The sequence below is a fragment of the Mixophyes fleayi genome, chromosome 1 (assembly GCF_038048845.1).
Source record: "Mixophyes fleayi isolate aMixFle1 chromosome 1, aMixFle1.hap1, whole genome shotgun sequence".
Classification (NCBI taxonomy): domain Eukaryota; kingdom Metazoa; phylum Chordata; class Amphibia; order Anura; family Limnodynastidae; genus Mixophyes; species Mixophyes fleayi.
In genome coordinates this window covers 170,457,940-170,475,921 of record NC_134402.1, presented here as the reverse complement: position 1 = coordinate 170,475,921, position 17,982 = coordinate 170,457,940, and the positions used below count along the sequence as shown (strand labels likewise).

The 17,982-nt window shown below is 40.4% G+C and overlaps 1 protein-coding gene across 2 annotated transcripts in view; it reads left to right on the top strand.

The window, feature by feature from the left end:
- Positions 1-17,982, top strand: part of CHRNB3 (cholinergic receptor nicotinic beta 3 subunit) — a 43,936-nt gene that overhangs the window by 306 nt on the left and 25,648 nt on the right. The window contains exon 2 of one of the 2 annotated variants that reach the window (XM_075203809.1): positions 8,082-8,233. In XM_075203809.1, coding sequence (XP_075059910.1) covers positions 8,082-8,233 — 152 coding nt within the window. The remainder of the gene's footprint in view (positions 1-8,081; positions 8,234-17,982) is intronic. The other variant, XM_075203817.1, reaches the window with a different exon arrangement.

Here is a 17,982-nt window from a genome sequence, read left to right as displayed (position 1 = left end):
AATTGTGGCTGAAACTTTAATTCTGTAAAGCAGCAATTGCATATTGATTACTCATCCAAAGTATAGTATACCTTTGAAAAGTGTAAGTGTTGAGGAAAGGCAAACACACTGTTTGTGAATTTCTACAACATGTAGTAACAAAGACAGAAAACTAGAAATATGACAATAGTATACAGTACAAAACAATACTGGAATACACTATGCAGCAAAACAATGTTTCAACTGCTAAATAGTGATAAAAAATAAGTAAAAGACATCCTAATATTCACATCACCTTTAAATAATGCTAAGGATTCATGAAATGGTTATAAAAGAGAATTTATCGCATTAAATATTACAAAGTGCCTAGTGCATACTGCATGTATGTGTGTAGTGAAGAAATCCTATATGTAGGATACTGGTAAAATATATTAATCACAGCTAAAAGATTAATGGTTCTCATGGCATGTTTTGGCATGTTTAGGCTATGGCTTGAATAGCAACTTAACAGTTCTGCTGCTTAAAGCATCACACTTGGTTCAATCCTATCTCAGTGGGGTGCAACCTTTTTTTTTTTAGTTGCGACCCTAATTGTGTGCCATTGTTCTACTCCCCAAAAAGAAGTGTATGTCAGTACAATGCATTGACTATCTGATAATCAAGGCATGCAAAAACATTGATCACAGTTTTGCCTATAATTAAAATTTATTGCTTCTTGTAAAATACTCTTGTATGTATGTGGGTGTGTTTGTTTGTGTCCGTATGTGCTGTCTATAGCTGTGTTTTGTTTTAATCAGTGAGTGTAATATTTGACATGGGCTATTTATTCATTTTTGCTTATGGAAATGTAACTACGATGAAAGTGATGTACTCCTTACTAATTCTAAGTTAGAATTGCACTCAGCAAGCGTCTTGTGCCTTCATAGAGTCATCAATGACTTCTAATAGCCTCCTATAATTTACAGTACATTGTTCCCTATACATCTCTTTCCCATTGGAAACAATGTAAACTGAATTTCTACACAATGGATAATCACCATCAACATTGTTTATTTGTAAGGCACCATAAAACTCTATAGCCCCGGACAGTCAGAGTTATAAACTATACAAAATACAGTCACATATAAAATAGAGAACAAGTACAGGCAAGGTTGATGAAGTAGGTGTAGACATGAGACAAAGGATAGAGAGAGCCCTGTGACAGCTTACAGTCTAAAGGGTAATGCCCCCGTTTAATAACATTAACATTTGATTTAATTGTTAATTTACCTGTTTTACTGACAAATGAATAAACACATGGGGCCCATCTAGAGTTGGACGTCTATTGTTGTGTCTATTTTTTTGTGTGCAAAATACATATTGCTGCACATGTGCACCAAAAATGCTTACACATACGTCTATATGTACATACATGTTTGCGAATCTTGGAATTGAATTCCCCCTTGACTGGGAAACCAGCACAGGGAAGGGCTAGAGTAGGTCGAGTACAGTAAGGGTGTGTTCACGTAAATATGACACAATTAGCCATAGATGCATCTTGTTAGATAGCGGGTGCCTTGTGGTGCCGTAGGGCTGGTGCAATGATACACAATGATGAGGGTGGCTTCAGCAAACACTATCTAGTCGCTACTGATTTGCTGATCTCACATTGACCAATCCAGCTGATAGCACATAGATGATTAGCGTTGAAGTTATATCAATTCGCGATTGCATATTCACTGACATTTCTATTTGGACTACTACAGATGTCTGTATTTGGTTTGTTCTACTTCAATTTAATTTAATTAATTTAAATTGTATTGATATTTTGCTTTTGTGATTGTATTTATTAAAAAAATAATATTGAAAATGTAATTTGCATTTGTTAATAACTGTCAAGAAACTATTCTCTCTCATCTACATGACACATCATTACATTATTATATTGTGTACCAATTGCGTAATGCAACTATAGCATTTACTACTAACACTGTCATGCCACATCTCTGAGTTATTGTGAGAAGTCTTATCTTAAGAAGCATCCAACATATGCATACTTTTACATGTGCGATTCTTCTTACGATACATTTACAATCTTGAACAGTATATATGGCCCTCTCTGGTTACTACAAGTACAGGGCAGGTGTTACCACTAATTGAGCCAAGGGACGGGTGCATAAAACAGTGAGTTCAATGTCTTTTTCCCCGCAGCTCTCCGGCACTAAGTGCCAGACATTGACAAGCAGTGGCAACACCCAGGGTGGCAAGAGGAATTCACGGCCCCGGTACAACAACTTCATGGGGCCCCCCTTATAGTTGGGCATGGAAAAAAAATTGCAGTGACTCAACGATGGAGGTGTTCATAGGTTGCGGGTGTGGCTATGCACCTTTGGGGTGTGGCTAGCAGGTGAAAAGCGCTAGGCCAACCTCCTACAGAAAAAACCTGCATTGTTGTGTACATCATTGGCACAAGGGTGCAGTGCCCGCTCGTCGGAGCGTGACATATGTCTCAGCACTCCTGACTTTCAATACATCTAGTAGCATAATGTAGTATATAAAGAATGCAGTGTGTACATAAAGAGTTCACAGTCTTGGCCTGCCCTTTACATTGGGCAGAACAGTCACCAAAAATTGGGATTGTCACACTAGAATCGCAACATTTCACAGACTGTCCTGCCCTCTCCTACCTGTTTTTCAAACCAACCCCGGCGTTAAATCAATAGCACCCAGGAGTAATAATTAGGCCTTCCTCCAGCCCCAACATTAAAATAATAGTATTTTAATTTAATAAATAAACCTCTTTCCCTCCCTGCAAACAGCCCCAGCAATAAATTAATAGTATTTACATTTCATAAAAATACCTATTTCCGCAACCATCACTACCATTAAATAATTCATAGTCAAATTTAATAAAGAGACCTCATTCTCCCAAACTCACCCCCACATTCAAACCACTCCATCATAAATTAAAAGTCCCCACTATTAAATTGCCCTACCATCACCCCTCAAACAAACTAGCACCCATTAATTGGACACCACCTACCTCACACACACTACATTGCCACAAGCCCCCTGTGCCATCACACACACACACACTGCCACAAGTGCCGTGTGCCATCACACACACACACTGCCACAAACCCCCTGTGCCATCACACACACACTGCCACAAGCCCCCTGTGCCATCACACACACACACACACACTTCCACAAGCCCCCTGTGCCATCACACATCCATACCACAAGCCCCCTGTGCCATCACACACACACACATTACCACAAGCGCCCTGTGCCATCACACACACATTACCACAAGCCCCCATGTGCCATCACACACACACTATTGTGCCCCTTCATCATTACCATGCTGTGCCTCCTTATGATCACACTCTGCCTCTTCATCACAACGACTCTTTGCCGCCTTATGATCACACTGCGCCTTCCATTCTGGTTTCCCCCCCCCCTTCACCTGGCCCCCCTTCATCACTCTGTTCCATGCTGCCCCCCCTTCATCACTCTATTCCATGCTGCCCCCCCTTCATCACTCTGTGCCATGCTGCCCCCCCCTCCCTTCATCACACTGTGCCATGCAGCCCCCCTCCCCTTCATCACTGTGCCATGCTGACCCCCTTCTCCTATAGTTATGACATTTAAAGAGTGTCATAGCAGAAATGTGACAATGAACAAAAAAATGTGTGCATCATCATCATATATTTATACAGCACCACTAATTCCGCAGCGCTGTATAGAGAACTCACTCACATTAGTCTCTTACCCATTGGAGCTTACAGTCTAAATTCCCTAACATACACACAGACAGAGAGTGGGGTCAGCTTTGAACACACGCAGCTGTACAAGGAGTGAGGATTTCAATTTTTAAAGGATTTTTCTAAAATTACTTTTTAAATATCATCCTTTTTTCTGCTAGATGTTTGTTCCAAGCATCTACTACTCTATTTATATGTTACTCCTTAGCTTTCTACCCAACGGTTTTAGACAGTGTCCCTTTGTTATGAATTTCCAGCCTATTTTTGACTTTATCAATATACTTCTGAAAACTATATCTCCAGAACCAAACACAGTACTGTAAATTTGATCTAAAGCTTTTATAACAGCTCTGTGAAATAAGACCAACTCCTACAACTAATCCATTTGCTTATTACGCCAAGTATTATGCTAGCCTTTGTTACACTCTTTATTTATTCATTTTCTGAAGAAATCACCCAAGTTCTTATCATGTGTACCCATTACTATATTCCCAATTGCTTTATCTATTCCTCAAGTACACCTAGATCATATATAATTGCACATATACATCCTGAATTTTGAACCATATAACAAGTCAAAAAAGCATAACGTATACTAAGTCAGTCAGAAAAGGCATTGGCTTTCAAAATATGACACTAAATATCATATACACATTAAATATGAATGAGTAAATTAAATATAGCACCAGGACTATCGCTGGCATCTCCAGCACCACCCAGTCAGAGTTTGTGCATGCGTAGTAATGCCCCTTTGAGGCTTCCCTGCACATGAGCGGCTCCCCTACACCACAATGCCTTTTCCGGTCACTGCTCTGTTCAGCGTAGGGATTCCACTGGTGAGGAGTTAGGCGCGCTTACAGGACTTAACGTGTTCCACCGGCCCTGTGTATGACTTAAGCATCTTACAACACTATACAGAAAGTGTGAAACCACATTCCTCAAGGAACATTTATAAAACTGGTGCACAAAGAGCAGAAAAAAGTTCTCTAATCCATAGCATATGAATCAGACCTGTGAATTAAGTTTCTAAAACGTACTAGAAAATGACAGAATCTGATTGGTTGTTGCACAGTTACTTGTGCACCAATTTATTTTCTTTTATATGTATGTGTTGAATAGTGTAGAAATGTTTGCTAAAATAAGTGGTGAGTTATGCCCATAGGTCCACTCCAGTATAAAGATTTAGTGATATAGCAAATAAAATAAATTAGATAAACTTGACACAACCTTTTCCCAGTAAACCCACAGAGCCCCCTTGGTGAGCTATCTATCCTATAAAATTTATTTCTCCTGTACTGCAATTTTAGGCAGTGGTTCATTACTACAATAACAATTTCCAGTCGTTAGGACCAATTCATGTCAAGAGAGATCGGTTACATAAGTCTGTCAAAACTGCAGATTAGAATATAGATGAATGAATATATAATATGTTTGGTTTCTGCATCTTCTCTATGCCTGTTTACTCACTACTTTTTAAGTAATGCACCCATACAGAATACAATTGTCAGTTAATTAGATCGTTTTACACCGAAATAGCCACATATCACATTGATACAATGTTTAAAATTGCCACCAATCCCGATTTAAATGGGATATTTGCAGTTTTGTTCAGGACTGGCCAAAAATGACTGCATCTGATTGTATGCATACATCATTCAACTGCATTAACTATGCCTCAAAGGTTCTGGCCATTTAGCCTGAGTGCTGAGCAGCCAGACCTTTCTTTTTGTTCACAAATGCCATGCCAATTTCTGCAGCCTAAACAAGGACATTGCATGCCATCAGTAGCTATTCCATAAAGCTCTATTGTAATCTATGAACGGATTTAGTCTGCCAGTGTAAAGAGATTCATACAGAGTGTGCTTAATTAATGGGCTGACAAGGCTGCAGCATAGGGTGCATGGTTTTTGGTGGCATAAGATGTGAGATCCTACCTGCTTCTGCACAGAAAGGTTCGGCTGCTGCCATCTCAGGCCGATGCTGGCAGCTCATGCAGTGCTCAGTTTGGAGAGGCCTAGATTCCACCACCCCTCTTATGCATAAGGGAGTTTCTGGTTGGCCAGAAACCCCCCTTTCCAGTACTTGAATGAACAGCATTTCCTCAGAGACATCCTCCCTGATGGCTTGGATGGGTGGAGCCACTTGCGTCACATGAGCCGCGCAGAGTGCGCCGGCACTGAGCTGAATGTCATTTCCTCACTGCACGATAAGTCACCTTTCCAGCACATCTTTGTGGTGGTGTTTGCAACAAGGGCTACTGAAAGTAGACACTAATAAGTTTTACCTGCTTGCGGCCTTTATAAGAGAATGAGTTTGAGGAGCAGGTCTGCATTTAGATTTCTTGTGAAGAGAGAGAGGATAATTGAAGAAGATCACAGTTGAGGACAAATAAAATTAGTAAGTATGTACTAAAAGTTGCAGTTCCAAAATGAAAAAAATGAATAGCATATAACAGTATTTGTTACTACCTGGCTTAATCTAGGGCACAGTGCAGGCACTGAAAACAACCCTTTAGGTAGTGGGGGATGAAATGAAGGAAACCAGATTTTAAATCAAGGATAAGTTGCCTACCACGTTTTAGCCTGGTGTGAAAGATGACTGGGTGCTATGAGTATATTAGCCTAGGACAGCTGAACTCTTAATCAGGCTCTGGATTCACATTACTTCTTTGTTACCAACAGGATAAAGTAGTAGGTGCATAAGGTAGCATGCCCCGGAAAATCTATTAAATTTGCACGTCTGAGTATGACAGCACTTGATTTAGTTCTCATTTATGCAAAATACTAAGAACAAGTAATGGAAATAAGCTACTTTCAGTGATTCTGTTGTGTTTAATGTATCTACTTAGTAAGACCAGTTTGTTATGAAGATTTTCTGTAGCTGCTTTTAACCCCCTGTTATTTATCAAAACATTTCTCCTGGGCAGCTGAGAGATGCTGAGCGTCCTTCAATGGTAAGAGAAGTCTTACGGCTCGCCAGTGCAGGGCCCTTGTGTGAATGAGTGAGCTTGCTTGCTGACTCGCACGAGCGCAGTGGAACAGGAAGCCCAAACTCAAGAAAAATATAATAGCCTGCGATAGTCTTCACTGGTCAGGGGCTTTGATAAATAAAAGAAGTCCCTAAATCCTGCGAAAACTCTGCAAAACAAAAGCACTTCTCTTGTTGTGTATTATGTTTTAGGTTCTAAAGTGAAAAACAAAAGGATATAAATAACAAGAGCAACAAATAGGCTAAATGGTATTTATTTTCAATAATTTGCTCTACAAATTGTCTGTAAAATTAATAGACTTACATTAATTTACAAAGAGAACTAGGGTACTAGGGCAAAGGTACTAAGTACCATAGGCAAAGATCAGTCCATACCCCTCACCATCCTGCTGGTTTTTAGTATAAGGTCTGTTATAAAAGTATTTGATTGATGTGTCAATTACTGGCCATTATTTCTCACAATGTGTCCAGATTTAGTTCCATAGTTCAGCTTGTAAACTTCTCTGGTCTAAGAGGGAAAAAGGCTCCTTGATTAACTTTTACTATGATCTGTCCTTAACTGGTTTAGCAGGTTACCTGTCTGAGTCTCCCTTATGTATGCTCTGTGCTCTTTAAGGCATAGAGTTATGGTGCAGTCATAAGGAACTTTTATTTCTTACTAAATTGGTGCAAGTTTTGAGGCATAGGCAGATGCACAGTTGGATCCTGATTTGTTTCCATACTGCATCCAAATTGATACAGAAATCTCCCAGGTAAACATTATTCTTCCTCTATATAAAAAGCGGCCCTGTGCCTGGTATCCTAGCCAGATTATTGCGATCCAAAGTTGACTGGAGCAAAATATTGTGCTTAATCCAGTGACTTGTTCCTTCTTGACCTTTGGTGTATAATGTCAGCTTGTCTGACTACCACCTTTGGCTCTGACCTTTTAATTATGGTTCCTAGCCATTGGGATTCTCACACTTCCCAATTGTCTAATCTCCATTATGAGCATGTATGCTCTGGTGCCAACAGAGAACCGGTAAGCATCTCTAGCTTTATGTGGAAGGGGGCTGCTAGAGGTGAAGGGCTCATTAGCCACAAACAGTTTTAATTATGGGTAAGTACCCAAGGTTGACGTGATAGAAATATTACATTGGCCATTACTGTGTCAACATATAAATTAACTTTGCTTCTGTGTGGTTTTCCCATCAGAGCTACATATTTATAGTTGAAGTTGACAAATAAATAGTCCATTTATTGGTACTTGTGCATGCTTAAAACCATTTTCATAAGGAAAAAGAAGAAAAAAGTGAATGAAACAAACATAAAACCATTGTTTTGCTGAATGAGTCTAATACTGTAACTCGTCTTTCTGTAACCATACAGCTTTTTGCAGTTCCCATCCTTTGGCAGAAATCGAAGACTCACTCCTGCGGAACCTCTTTATTGGATACCAGAAATGGGTGAGACCTGTGGTGAACCCCAACAAGACAATAAAAGTCAATTTTGGCTTGAAAATATCACAACTTGTGGATGTGGTAAGAAAGCATTATAATTATTACGTTATAATAAGTTATGTCATATGTCCTAATAATTTTGAGCATGCCATAATAAAGCTATTAATTCAATTTCCTGTACATTTCATCTGATTTTAATACATTAAAAAGCATGAAAACCAAATGTAAAGCTGAAAGATGTGACTGAATCGTTTAAAAAGTAAAACCTATAGACTTTGCAAGATATTGTTAAAACTGGGGAATAGCAGAAATAGGATAGTTATACTTTTATTGAAGTGCTCTACTTCCCTATTTAAGATTTATGGATTTATCACTTTTTCTTACGACCTTCTGCACCAGGTACACAAACGTTAATGTGCACCAAAAATGTTGCCAAAACGTCTGAGAAATGTCACATTTTTGTTAAATATACTGCAAACTTGGCACGGAGATGTCCTGCAGAAGACAAACACATTTTTCATGACAAGATTAAAAAAAATCTGGTCACAGGAGGGAAACAGATGCAATATAAATATGTTGTGTGCAGCATTATTTGCAATTCTTTTTTAGCCACAATTTACATTTTGGCAATATGTTAGGTTCAGGGTAAACATTACATTTTTTGACAGATAGGGATGTCTTTTGGTATAATATGGAAAAACTTGCACATTTTATTACCACATTTATATAACATAGAGTAAAAGTTATTAAAGTATGAAAAAATATACTTGTCCTTAATTTTCATACACATAGTACAGCTCCACAAATATACCCCTGAAATGCTTTTACAATGCTTCTAAGGATACCAAATACATGATAACACATTTTGCAGATTTTCCTCTACTTGTGTAGTCAATAAGATGTATGAACATAGGGGCGGTGACAGGGGGAAGGGAGCAGCTACAAAGTACCGGTGCCTGGGCCTGCCTGGGGGCCCTAGCCCATACTTGCCAACTTCTAGCAAGTATGGTCCGGGAGCCTGCCGGGGAAGGTGGGCGTGCACGGGGCGGGGCTCCGAAAATCGCAGTGATGTAATGACGCAAATCGCTTCATTTTACAGCGTGGACGTGGCCAAACACCGCGATTCCCGGTGAATCGCAGCGTTTTGGACCGAAATCTGCCCACTTCACTGGGAAGTGGGCAGATCCGGGAGATTGCCATACTCTCCCGGGAGTCTGTGAGACTCACGCTAAATGCGGGAGTCTCCCGGACATTCCGGAGAGTTGGCAAGTATGCCCTAGCCTACCTGTGTGGTGGGAGGAACTATTAACCTGATGTGGCAACGCCCCTTCATGGCCTATGGAGGGTTCCCCAATAATTGCTGTATTGGGGCCCGAAATTCCTCTTGGTGGCCCTGTATGCACGCATGTTGATGTTTGTGTGTGTGTTTTAATACTCTATTCTCCCCTGTAGTGAAGCCATTATTGTTGTAATTATGTTTATTGCTAGTTCATATACAATGTGTCTTTATTTTTGCAAGTATACCTAGTTGTCTGCCAAGCGCATTTCAAGGTGCCCATTCAATTCATGGTCTTTGGTAACACCCATGTAAAAGCATTCTGGGCCTAGTTTTGTGGGTTGGCAGATAAACATAATAGGTGCCGGGTGGGAACAGTAAACAGTGCTGGAGTGGTGGGAACAGTGGGTCCAATTACAAGTATATAGATGAGTCCTGATCTAGGGTCTCTTTGAGAATTCAATGAGTTTTGCAAGGAGAAAATGGTTTGCATGACCCATTATATAATTTAAATAATCTAATCGTGCAATATGGCAGAATATTAACATGCTCAGATTCTTCTGCTCAACATACATGGCAATTGGTTGTAAACTTTGTTAAATGTGGTATTAAGATCACCAGGCCCGGCGCTCCCATTAGGCAACCTTAGGCAGTTGCCTAGGGCGCCGGGACCTGCAGGGCGCCGCTGACTAGATTTTCAGGAGAGGGTTGCAGCGGCGGCGGGGTGCCGCCACTGTTTTTCAGTGTCCGCGGTGCATCGGTGAAGTATCACACTGTCCGTCAGTCACTGTCTGTCACTGACAGACAGTGTGAATAAAGTTCTTTCCCGGCGCCCCCCTCCCCTTCCAGCATGCATCACTCCGCCTCCTGTGGGAAGAAGGCGCAGATCAGCTAGAGAAAAGAAAGAAAAGGTAAGTAAAATCTACTTATTTTTTTAGTGTGATCGTCGCGGGGGGGGGGGGGGGGGGGGATTGCGGAAATTTTTTGCCTAGGGCGCCGTGAACCCTAGCACCAGCGCTGGAGATCACTGACTACATAAGTGCAAAAGTAATAATGACTTTGTGTCCTTGTGTTGGAAGCTGACCTGTGTCCTCTAGTGTTATTTTCTTTTCTTTGCTACAAAGTACCTTATGTGTGTTATCCAGTCCATTATGTTCTCCACTGGACACGCTTCATCTCCCTACTCTGCAGTAGAGGTGTGAGGTACAGGGGAAGCCTGGAAATGAGCTTCCAAGTAAAGCTGCCAGACTGCAGTATGTTAGCTCCCAGACAGCTTCATCTTCCTCTACTGCAGTGTGGACCTGCCCAGGAGAGAGCATGTCAAGCTGGATAAAATGCTGAGGGTTCCTTGCTCTTTCTAGTGAAGCAAAGAAATCACACTAGAGAACCTGGTGACAGGTCTGCTTGAAGTTGACTAAGAGCGTGCTAAGTGGCTGTCAGCATTACAGCAATACTTTCAAACCCTGCCAATTCTTCCACTGTGTTTATGCTAGTAAAATTAATACAATAAACACTTAAAATATGGTCCTATATGCTTTCATTAAATGTTATTGGATGATGTCACACAGATGATCAGTCTGCAGACGTTTCAATGAGTGATTAAACCCAGTGAATAAAACCTACTGGTCAAAGTATCTTTACTTAAATTAGTGGTGTCTTACAATTGCATGTCAAGGTGTAATTACGCTGTTAAAGTGGATTGTCATCAAGAGGGGGACTGGGGTTTAATTTATTTTATGAAAATATGACTGATTTTTAATAGGTCTTTTAAAATAACATTTGTTTTCCAAGCCACCCCTCTGGCCAAGGAAAAAGGTTGCATTGTTGTGTACCCAGCAGCATATGTGGGCAGCACTATCGCCCCTTGTTAGCCAAACTGTTCTGTGACAGCATTCTAGCCAGTAGGAAGCAGTGGATAGGCTAACACACAGGAGGATGTCTGTCATTGGATAGGCTCAGTTTTACTCGCTCCACTTACATACTAACAAGTTTAATAGGCAGAGATGAGACTCTCAAGTGCCAGCCTGTTTGGCAGCCTTTACAACACCTATTACTGGTCAAGAGACAAAGGGGCTGTCAGAGGAGAGCTGGCGCTGCCCATATAAGCCGGTTAGTGTGTCTGTTGTGCTACGATGCAGCCCATCTCCGAGGCCAACAGACCATAGTCTTCCATATATATATATATATATACACATCATCATCATCAACATTTATTTATATAGCGCCAGCAAATTCCGTAGCGCTTTACATTTGGGAACAAACACTGATAAGACAACACTGGGTAATACATACAGACAGAGAGGTAAGAGAACCCTGCTCGCAAGCTTACAATCTATAGGGATATATATATATATACACATACAAGTTAACCCGTGCATGATACTCATGCATTCTAGTCAAACCAAGCTACTTAAGGTGTTAAAAAGGTTCTTGTCATGCATTTGGGCCATAGCCCAGGCCTCAACCACCAACCACTCCCCACTGTCACCCCCGGCAACCACCAGCCACTCCCAACTGTCACTTCTCCTTCAAGAAATATATATATATATATTTTTTTAAAATCTTTATAAACACTTTTAACAATTAACAAATTAAATTAACAAATTAAAAACATCTTAGTATACCAAATTTCAGCCCTTTCTGAATTTTTTTTTCCACACACACTAAGAATTTAGTAGGTCAGTGTATAACTCTGCCCAGCAGGTGGCGCTGCAGCTCGGTTTTATTTTTTCCACACACAGACAGACTAACACACGCCACTAGACATTTATATATTAGATATATATATATATATATATATATATATATATATATATATATATATCCCTATGGTCAGAAGCCCAATTTGTAGCTGTTCTTTTTTCTTCATGCATCAGACCTCAAAATTGGCTGAAAGAGACTAGATATTTAGAATACCAATTTTCAACAATGATTAGAGGTGAAGGAAAATAACTCATGACTCACTCATACAAATGAATTCCTCTATGTAAAGCCGCAGTGAGTCGTCTTTGACTGCTTAATGTTAACCACTGCCTTTTTGGAGACCATGAGACCATTTGGCTCTTCAGCTACCATGGGAAAGTAATTCAATAAATACTTTTGTTTGCTCCTGTACATTTGAGGCGTTACCACCAATATCATAATTAGTGTATGGTACATGCAGAATAATAAGTGATACTGAGAATTGCATTCAGTATTCAGAGCAAGGGACGTTGTGCTGTTGATCAATGGTATTAATGCTGACCACATATATGCAGATATGTGCAGCCAATTTAACATGTCTCAAACAACTAAATGTAACTGAATAACAACTGGCAGAGGGAGGCAGGGAAATAAATAACAATAAAGCAATCTGCAGCACCACATTAGAGGATTGTGTTTGGAAAGGACCTCAAAGCAGAAAACATATCAAAAGCAACAGAATTCAGTTTAGATAAAACCAAAATGATCAACATAGAAAGAATGAAGAATATGGGAGGGAATAGGAGAAGCGCTAGCAAAAGTCTTAGAGCTGTGTGTAGGAATGCTTGTATCTTGGGAAATAAAATCCCAGAATTAACTGTTAGAATGATAAGTGATGATCTGGATATTGTGGTTATTACGGACTGATTATACTAAGAAAACAATGACTGGGACATAGCTATACATCTTGATTTAGGAAGGACAGGTAATAGGAGGTAGCAATTTATGTGAAAAAAAAGCATAAATGCTACTTTATTACAAAGTATTGGAGTAAAAACAGAGACAAGAGCCCTGGAAATGGAAGAAAAAAATATTGCTTGTACGGGGTTGAACAGAACTCTAGGACAGGTAGAGAAAGTGGACATCACTAAAATTGTATCAAAAAGAAAGGTTAAAATGATGCAAGTGATACTTTGGCTGGATAGAGGCACAAATTGCAAAAATAGAACTGAAGAACTTTTGCATCAAACAGATTAGAAAAAACACAAGTAAATGGAAGTCAAAGATGAATTTTAGGGAAAATAAGCAGAATCAGGCATAAATAAAAAGAGGTATATCTTTGTAGGCAGCAGGAGGCATTCAGATGTACAAAAGTCCAAGCTGAGGAGAAGATGGCACAGTCAGCAGAAAAGGGGTCAACACCTTTTTTAGGTATATAAGTGAAAGAAGAAAACAAAAGAAAGATTGTAAGACTAAAGACAGAGTGAGAGGGTCTTGTCGGTGGGGACAAGTGTATAGCTACTCAGCTTAATACTTTTTTTTTTCTCAGTGTTCATAACAGAAAGAGAATGGAAGGAACCACAACCATGTAGTAAAAACACTGATACAAAAGAGGTAGATATAAGTCCACTTACAGAGGAAAGGATCCCATAATACAACTCTCAAAACTGAAAGTGGGCAAGGCAATGGGGCCAGAATGGATACATCCAAGAACACTAAAGTAGGGGTGATGGTAGAACCATTGACAGAGTTATTCAACCAGTCATTATTAATGAGGCTATTGCCTGAGGACTGAAAAAGAGAAAATGTTGTCCCGCTGCACAACAGTGTAAGTAAAGTGCAGGCTGTCAACTACAGACCAGTGAGTCTGAAATCGGTAATGGGGACATTTATGGAAACAATGTTGAAAGAAAGATTTGTAGGATATGTCAACGCAGCAACTTGCAAGATCCCTATTAGCATGAATTTTCTAGAGGAAAATCTGATCAAGGAGGAGCCATAGTTATAGTATATCTAGATTTTATTAAGGTCTTACACACTGTCCCATCTCAAAGACTGCTAAGTAAATTAGAAAGATTTAGATTGATTCAAAGGTGGTTGAATTAATAAGATTTAAGAAATATCTGTCACACTTTTACACGGAGAATATCACCGACTGGTATTAGCGCTACTAACCTGAGAGGCGCAGAGTCTAACACATCACCGGTGTTCACCAGGGACCCCCGCAAGGAGGTTTGGGCTTGGCTGCGTGCGATGTGCAGGTCGCGGCTCACCCAGGAAGTCACCAGTGCAGCGAATAGGGTAGTCAGACAGGCCGAGTCGAAACCAAGGAAGCGAGGTACCACGGAGAGTAGGCAAGAGTTGTCAGGGACGGTCCAGAGGTCAATACCAGTGCGGGCAGCGAAGTACAAGGGAAATCCGGAAGAGAGGTCAAACAAGCCAAGGAGTCTATACACAGGAGTTCAGGAACAGGAATGCAAACTAAATGCTGGAGCAGGGTAGAACCAATACTCTGGCACTAAACATGTGTCAGAGGCTGCTTTAAGTACTCTAAGGTGCCTTCTGATTGGGTTAGGGAGATTTAGGCGATTTAGACATGCTGGCTGCAAACAGGTGAGTAGATTTAGAGTTCTGCTGCTAGGCAACAGGACGTGGATTGCGGAGAGAAGGTGCCCATCTCCGGTGCCTGTGGAGAGCACGGAGACGGCACCTGACAATATCATAGTATTAACAGAGAGTTGTAGTAAAGGAGGACATTCAGAGGGTGGGAAGGTTATCAGGGGAGAACCTCAGGGATTTGTACCTGGACAAATGTTATTTAATATCTCTATTGGTGATATTACTAACGTTACTGAAGATAAGGTCTGTCTTTTTACAGATGACACAAAGATATGTAACAAGGTAGACATACCAGGGAGGGCAAACAAGGACCTTGCCAACTCCACTGCTCCCTACATCTCCAACCTCTTCTCTAGTCGCAATCATTCCTGCCCACTGCAATCGGCCAACGATCGCCGCTTCTCCTCCCCTCTGATTACCTCTTCTCACTTACATATTCAAGACTTATCCCGCGCTGCCACGCTCCACTGGAATGATCTCCCTTGTGCTATCAGAACCTCCTCCACTCTAAGCAGTTTCAAACGGACATTAAAAACCCACCTCTTCTTAAAAGCCTTTCAGTCATCTGCCTAACTACCCACCTGTCGGCTTCCTCTCCTTCTCGCTCCCTTTGTCCCTGTCCCCATCTCACTTTCCTTGTGTCCTCTGTCTTTCTGCCCCTCCCTTAGATTGTAAGCTCCTCTGAGCAGGGTCCTCTCTCCTCCTGTTTCCACCACTTTTAACTGTGCTCCACAGCTACTCTGCCCACCTCTTTCTTGAGCTCACTGACTCTACCCCTTTCTACCCCCCCTTTTTTTATGCACCTTGTCAGGGCTTAACCTGTTAGCTGTGCCCACACTCATGGGCACAGGTTTCCTGCTGTGCTGACTTTCTTCCGCCCTTTCTTTCTTGCTATGCTGATTCTTCCCCACCCTTTCTTATTAGCTGTGTGGTGAGCTACCTGAGTAATAGTGCTACTTGGTTTTTGTACCATAATGTTTATCCTGTACTGTCCTACTGTTTGTTCCTGTACAATGTTGCGGACACTTTGTGGCACCTTACAAATGAAAAAAAAAATAATAATTATGTGTGGCTACAACAGTTAAAAGAATGCATTGTCACGCACTTGGGTTTCAAAAACCCAAAGGCTGTTATATAGTATTGCTTAAACTAAAATATCAACTGCTGATAAGGAAAAGTGTTTAAGACTCACTATTTCAGGAGAATTAAAGCGAGGCAAACAGCTGTAGTGAAGTCCAGTAGAAATCTAGCTTGCATAGGGAGAAAAATTAGTAACAGAAAGAGTGAGGTGTCATTGGTGTGTTCCCACTTGGAATATTTTGTTCAGATTTCAGTCCTGGAGCCATATCTCCAAAAGGATATAAATATATCAGACAACTGTGTAAAGAAGGGCCATTAAAATGGAGAATGGAAAGAGGATACATGATAGAACCTTTCAAGTGTATCAAAGGTTTTATCAAGGTACAAGAGGGAAGAATCATTTTCCAGAGGAAGAGATGTATTAGATCAAGAAGACATGTATTAAAACATGGGGCTAGCATGTTTAGGGGGAATTTGAGAGAAATGTATTTTGTAAAAGAGTTGTGGTAAGGTGGAATAGCCTCAAAGCTGATGTGGCAGAGGTTAAAAAAATCAGTGGGATAGACATAAGGCTAACCTAAATATAAGGATTTAATAAGATCTGAGATCATCAGAGGCTAAGTGGGTCAATTTTCATTGTGAACTGATCATTTGTCCTAAAGCCTTTGAACACTGCCAGCTCACACCATCATCTCCTATTAGCACAGAGCATATGCACAGAAGCCCAAATGGGGCTTCACTTGTACATGTACTGGGCCCTGTGAATTTTCCTATAGTGTTCAGTCCAAGGCTTGAATGCTTGGGTCTGTGCATTTTATCCATATATGTGTGACCATATTGCACATACAAAGCAATTGGGCATAACAAAACTGTAAATTGTTAGAGACAATTAGGCAACTACTCTATGTGCTTTGCAGTCACTGGATATTAGCACTTGCTGATCAACAAGAAATTTGCTGAATGCCAAGAGAAAAAAAACATGCAAAGAAATAACACAAAATTCAACTGCTTCAATCTATTACAACAGTAAAGGAATAAGAGAGTTAAAAAATACTAACAAAATATGAGCTTGCAGTTTGTGTTATATATGCTTCATGGCACATTAATATATGTGTGAAATCCATACCCCCATCAGCTATCCAATTTAGCTATGTCTGAAAATCCTGTTACTTGTGTCAACAGCTCTTAAATGAAAGTTCTTAACCTATCTCCAGCCAGGACTCAGATTAACTGGTGACTCATGGATTAGGCTGGGTACACACTATACAAAATTTCTCCCAATGCGATATCTTTAACAGTTTACCCAACGACTGGAAAAAAAAAAGTCCCGATCAGCATGTCGAGTCATGTGTACACCCTAAACACATGTTACATGATTTACCTTCAGATCTGTGCCCTTCATCTGTCATAATATTCGGCTGAATAGATCGTGACCCTGCACACTGCATCAAGATCTACGGATACTGCTGGCCATGAGTGCATACACACTGCAGAATTGGAATGATATTGTTCCATCGTTGAATGGGTTTTTTCGTATGGTTTGAAAATGAAATGAAACGATGTGATGTGCTTTGTAAAGATAATCGCTCATTGCTGCAGTGTACATACTAATGCGATATTGGGTCGAACGGTCGTTTATCATGTGATTGGCCCAATAATCAGCTGACTAACCTGTAATGTGTACCCGGCCTTAGATAAGTGGTGATCAGGTGTAGAGACTGATACTTGTAGTTACACAACATCTGTACCATGCTTGTACTTCTACTTCCACAAATTGTGATTCTCTGTATCAGTTTAACAGAATAAAATGTAAACAGGGTGGAATTTCAGTCAATAAAAGATGATCATGGAGAGTCATGTTAAACCAACATAGTGAGCCAGTTTGTTTTCAGTGATGACCAAAAATTTAAGATTACAAAAAGAAATAGTTTTGGAAATTTTAGTAATAGAGGTCACCTTTTATAGAAAAAGGTGCATTTTATTTCACATTTTTTCATATTGACTTTACATTTTCTGTTTCCTGATTTTCTGGCATCTACCAGGTGCCAGCTTTCAATTACACAATGCCCAGACCTGTACTGGATATTTAGCCTGTCTACACAGTGGATGAACTGAGGAAAGTGCATAAGAGAGCTCAGGGCCGGTGCTAGGGTCCGTTGCGCCCTAGGCACAT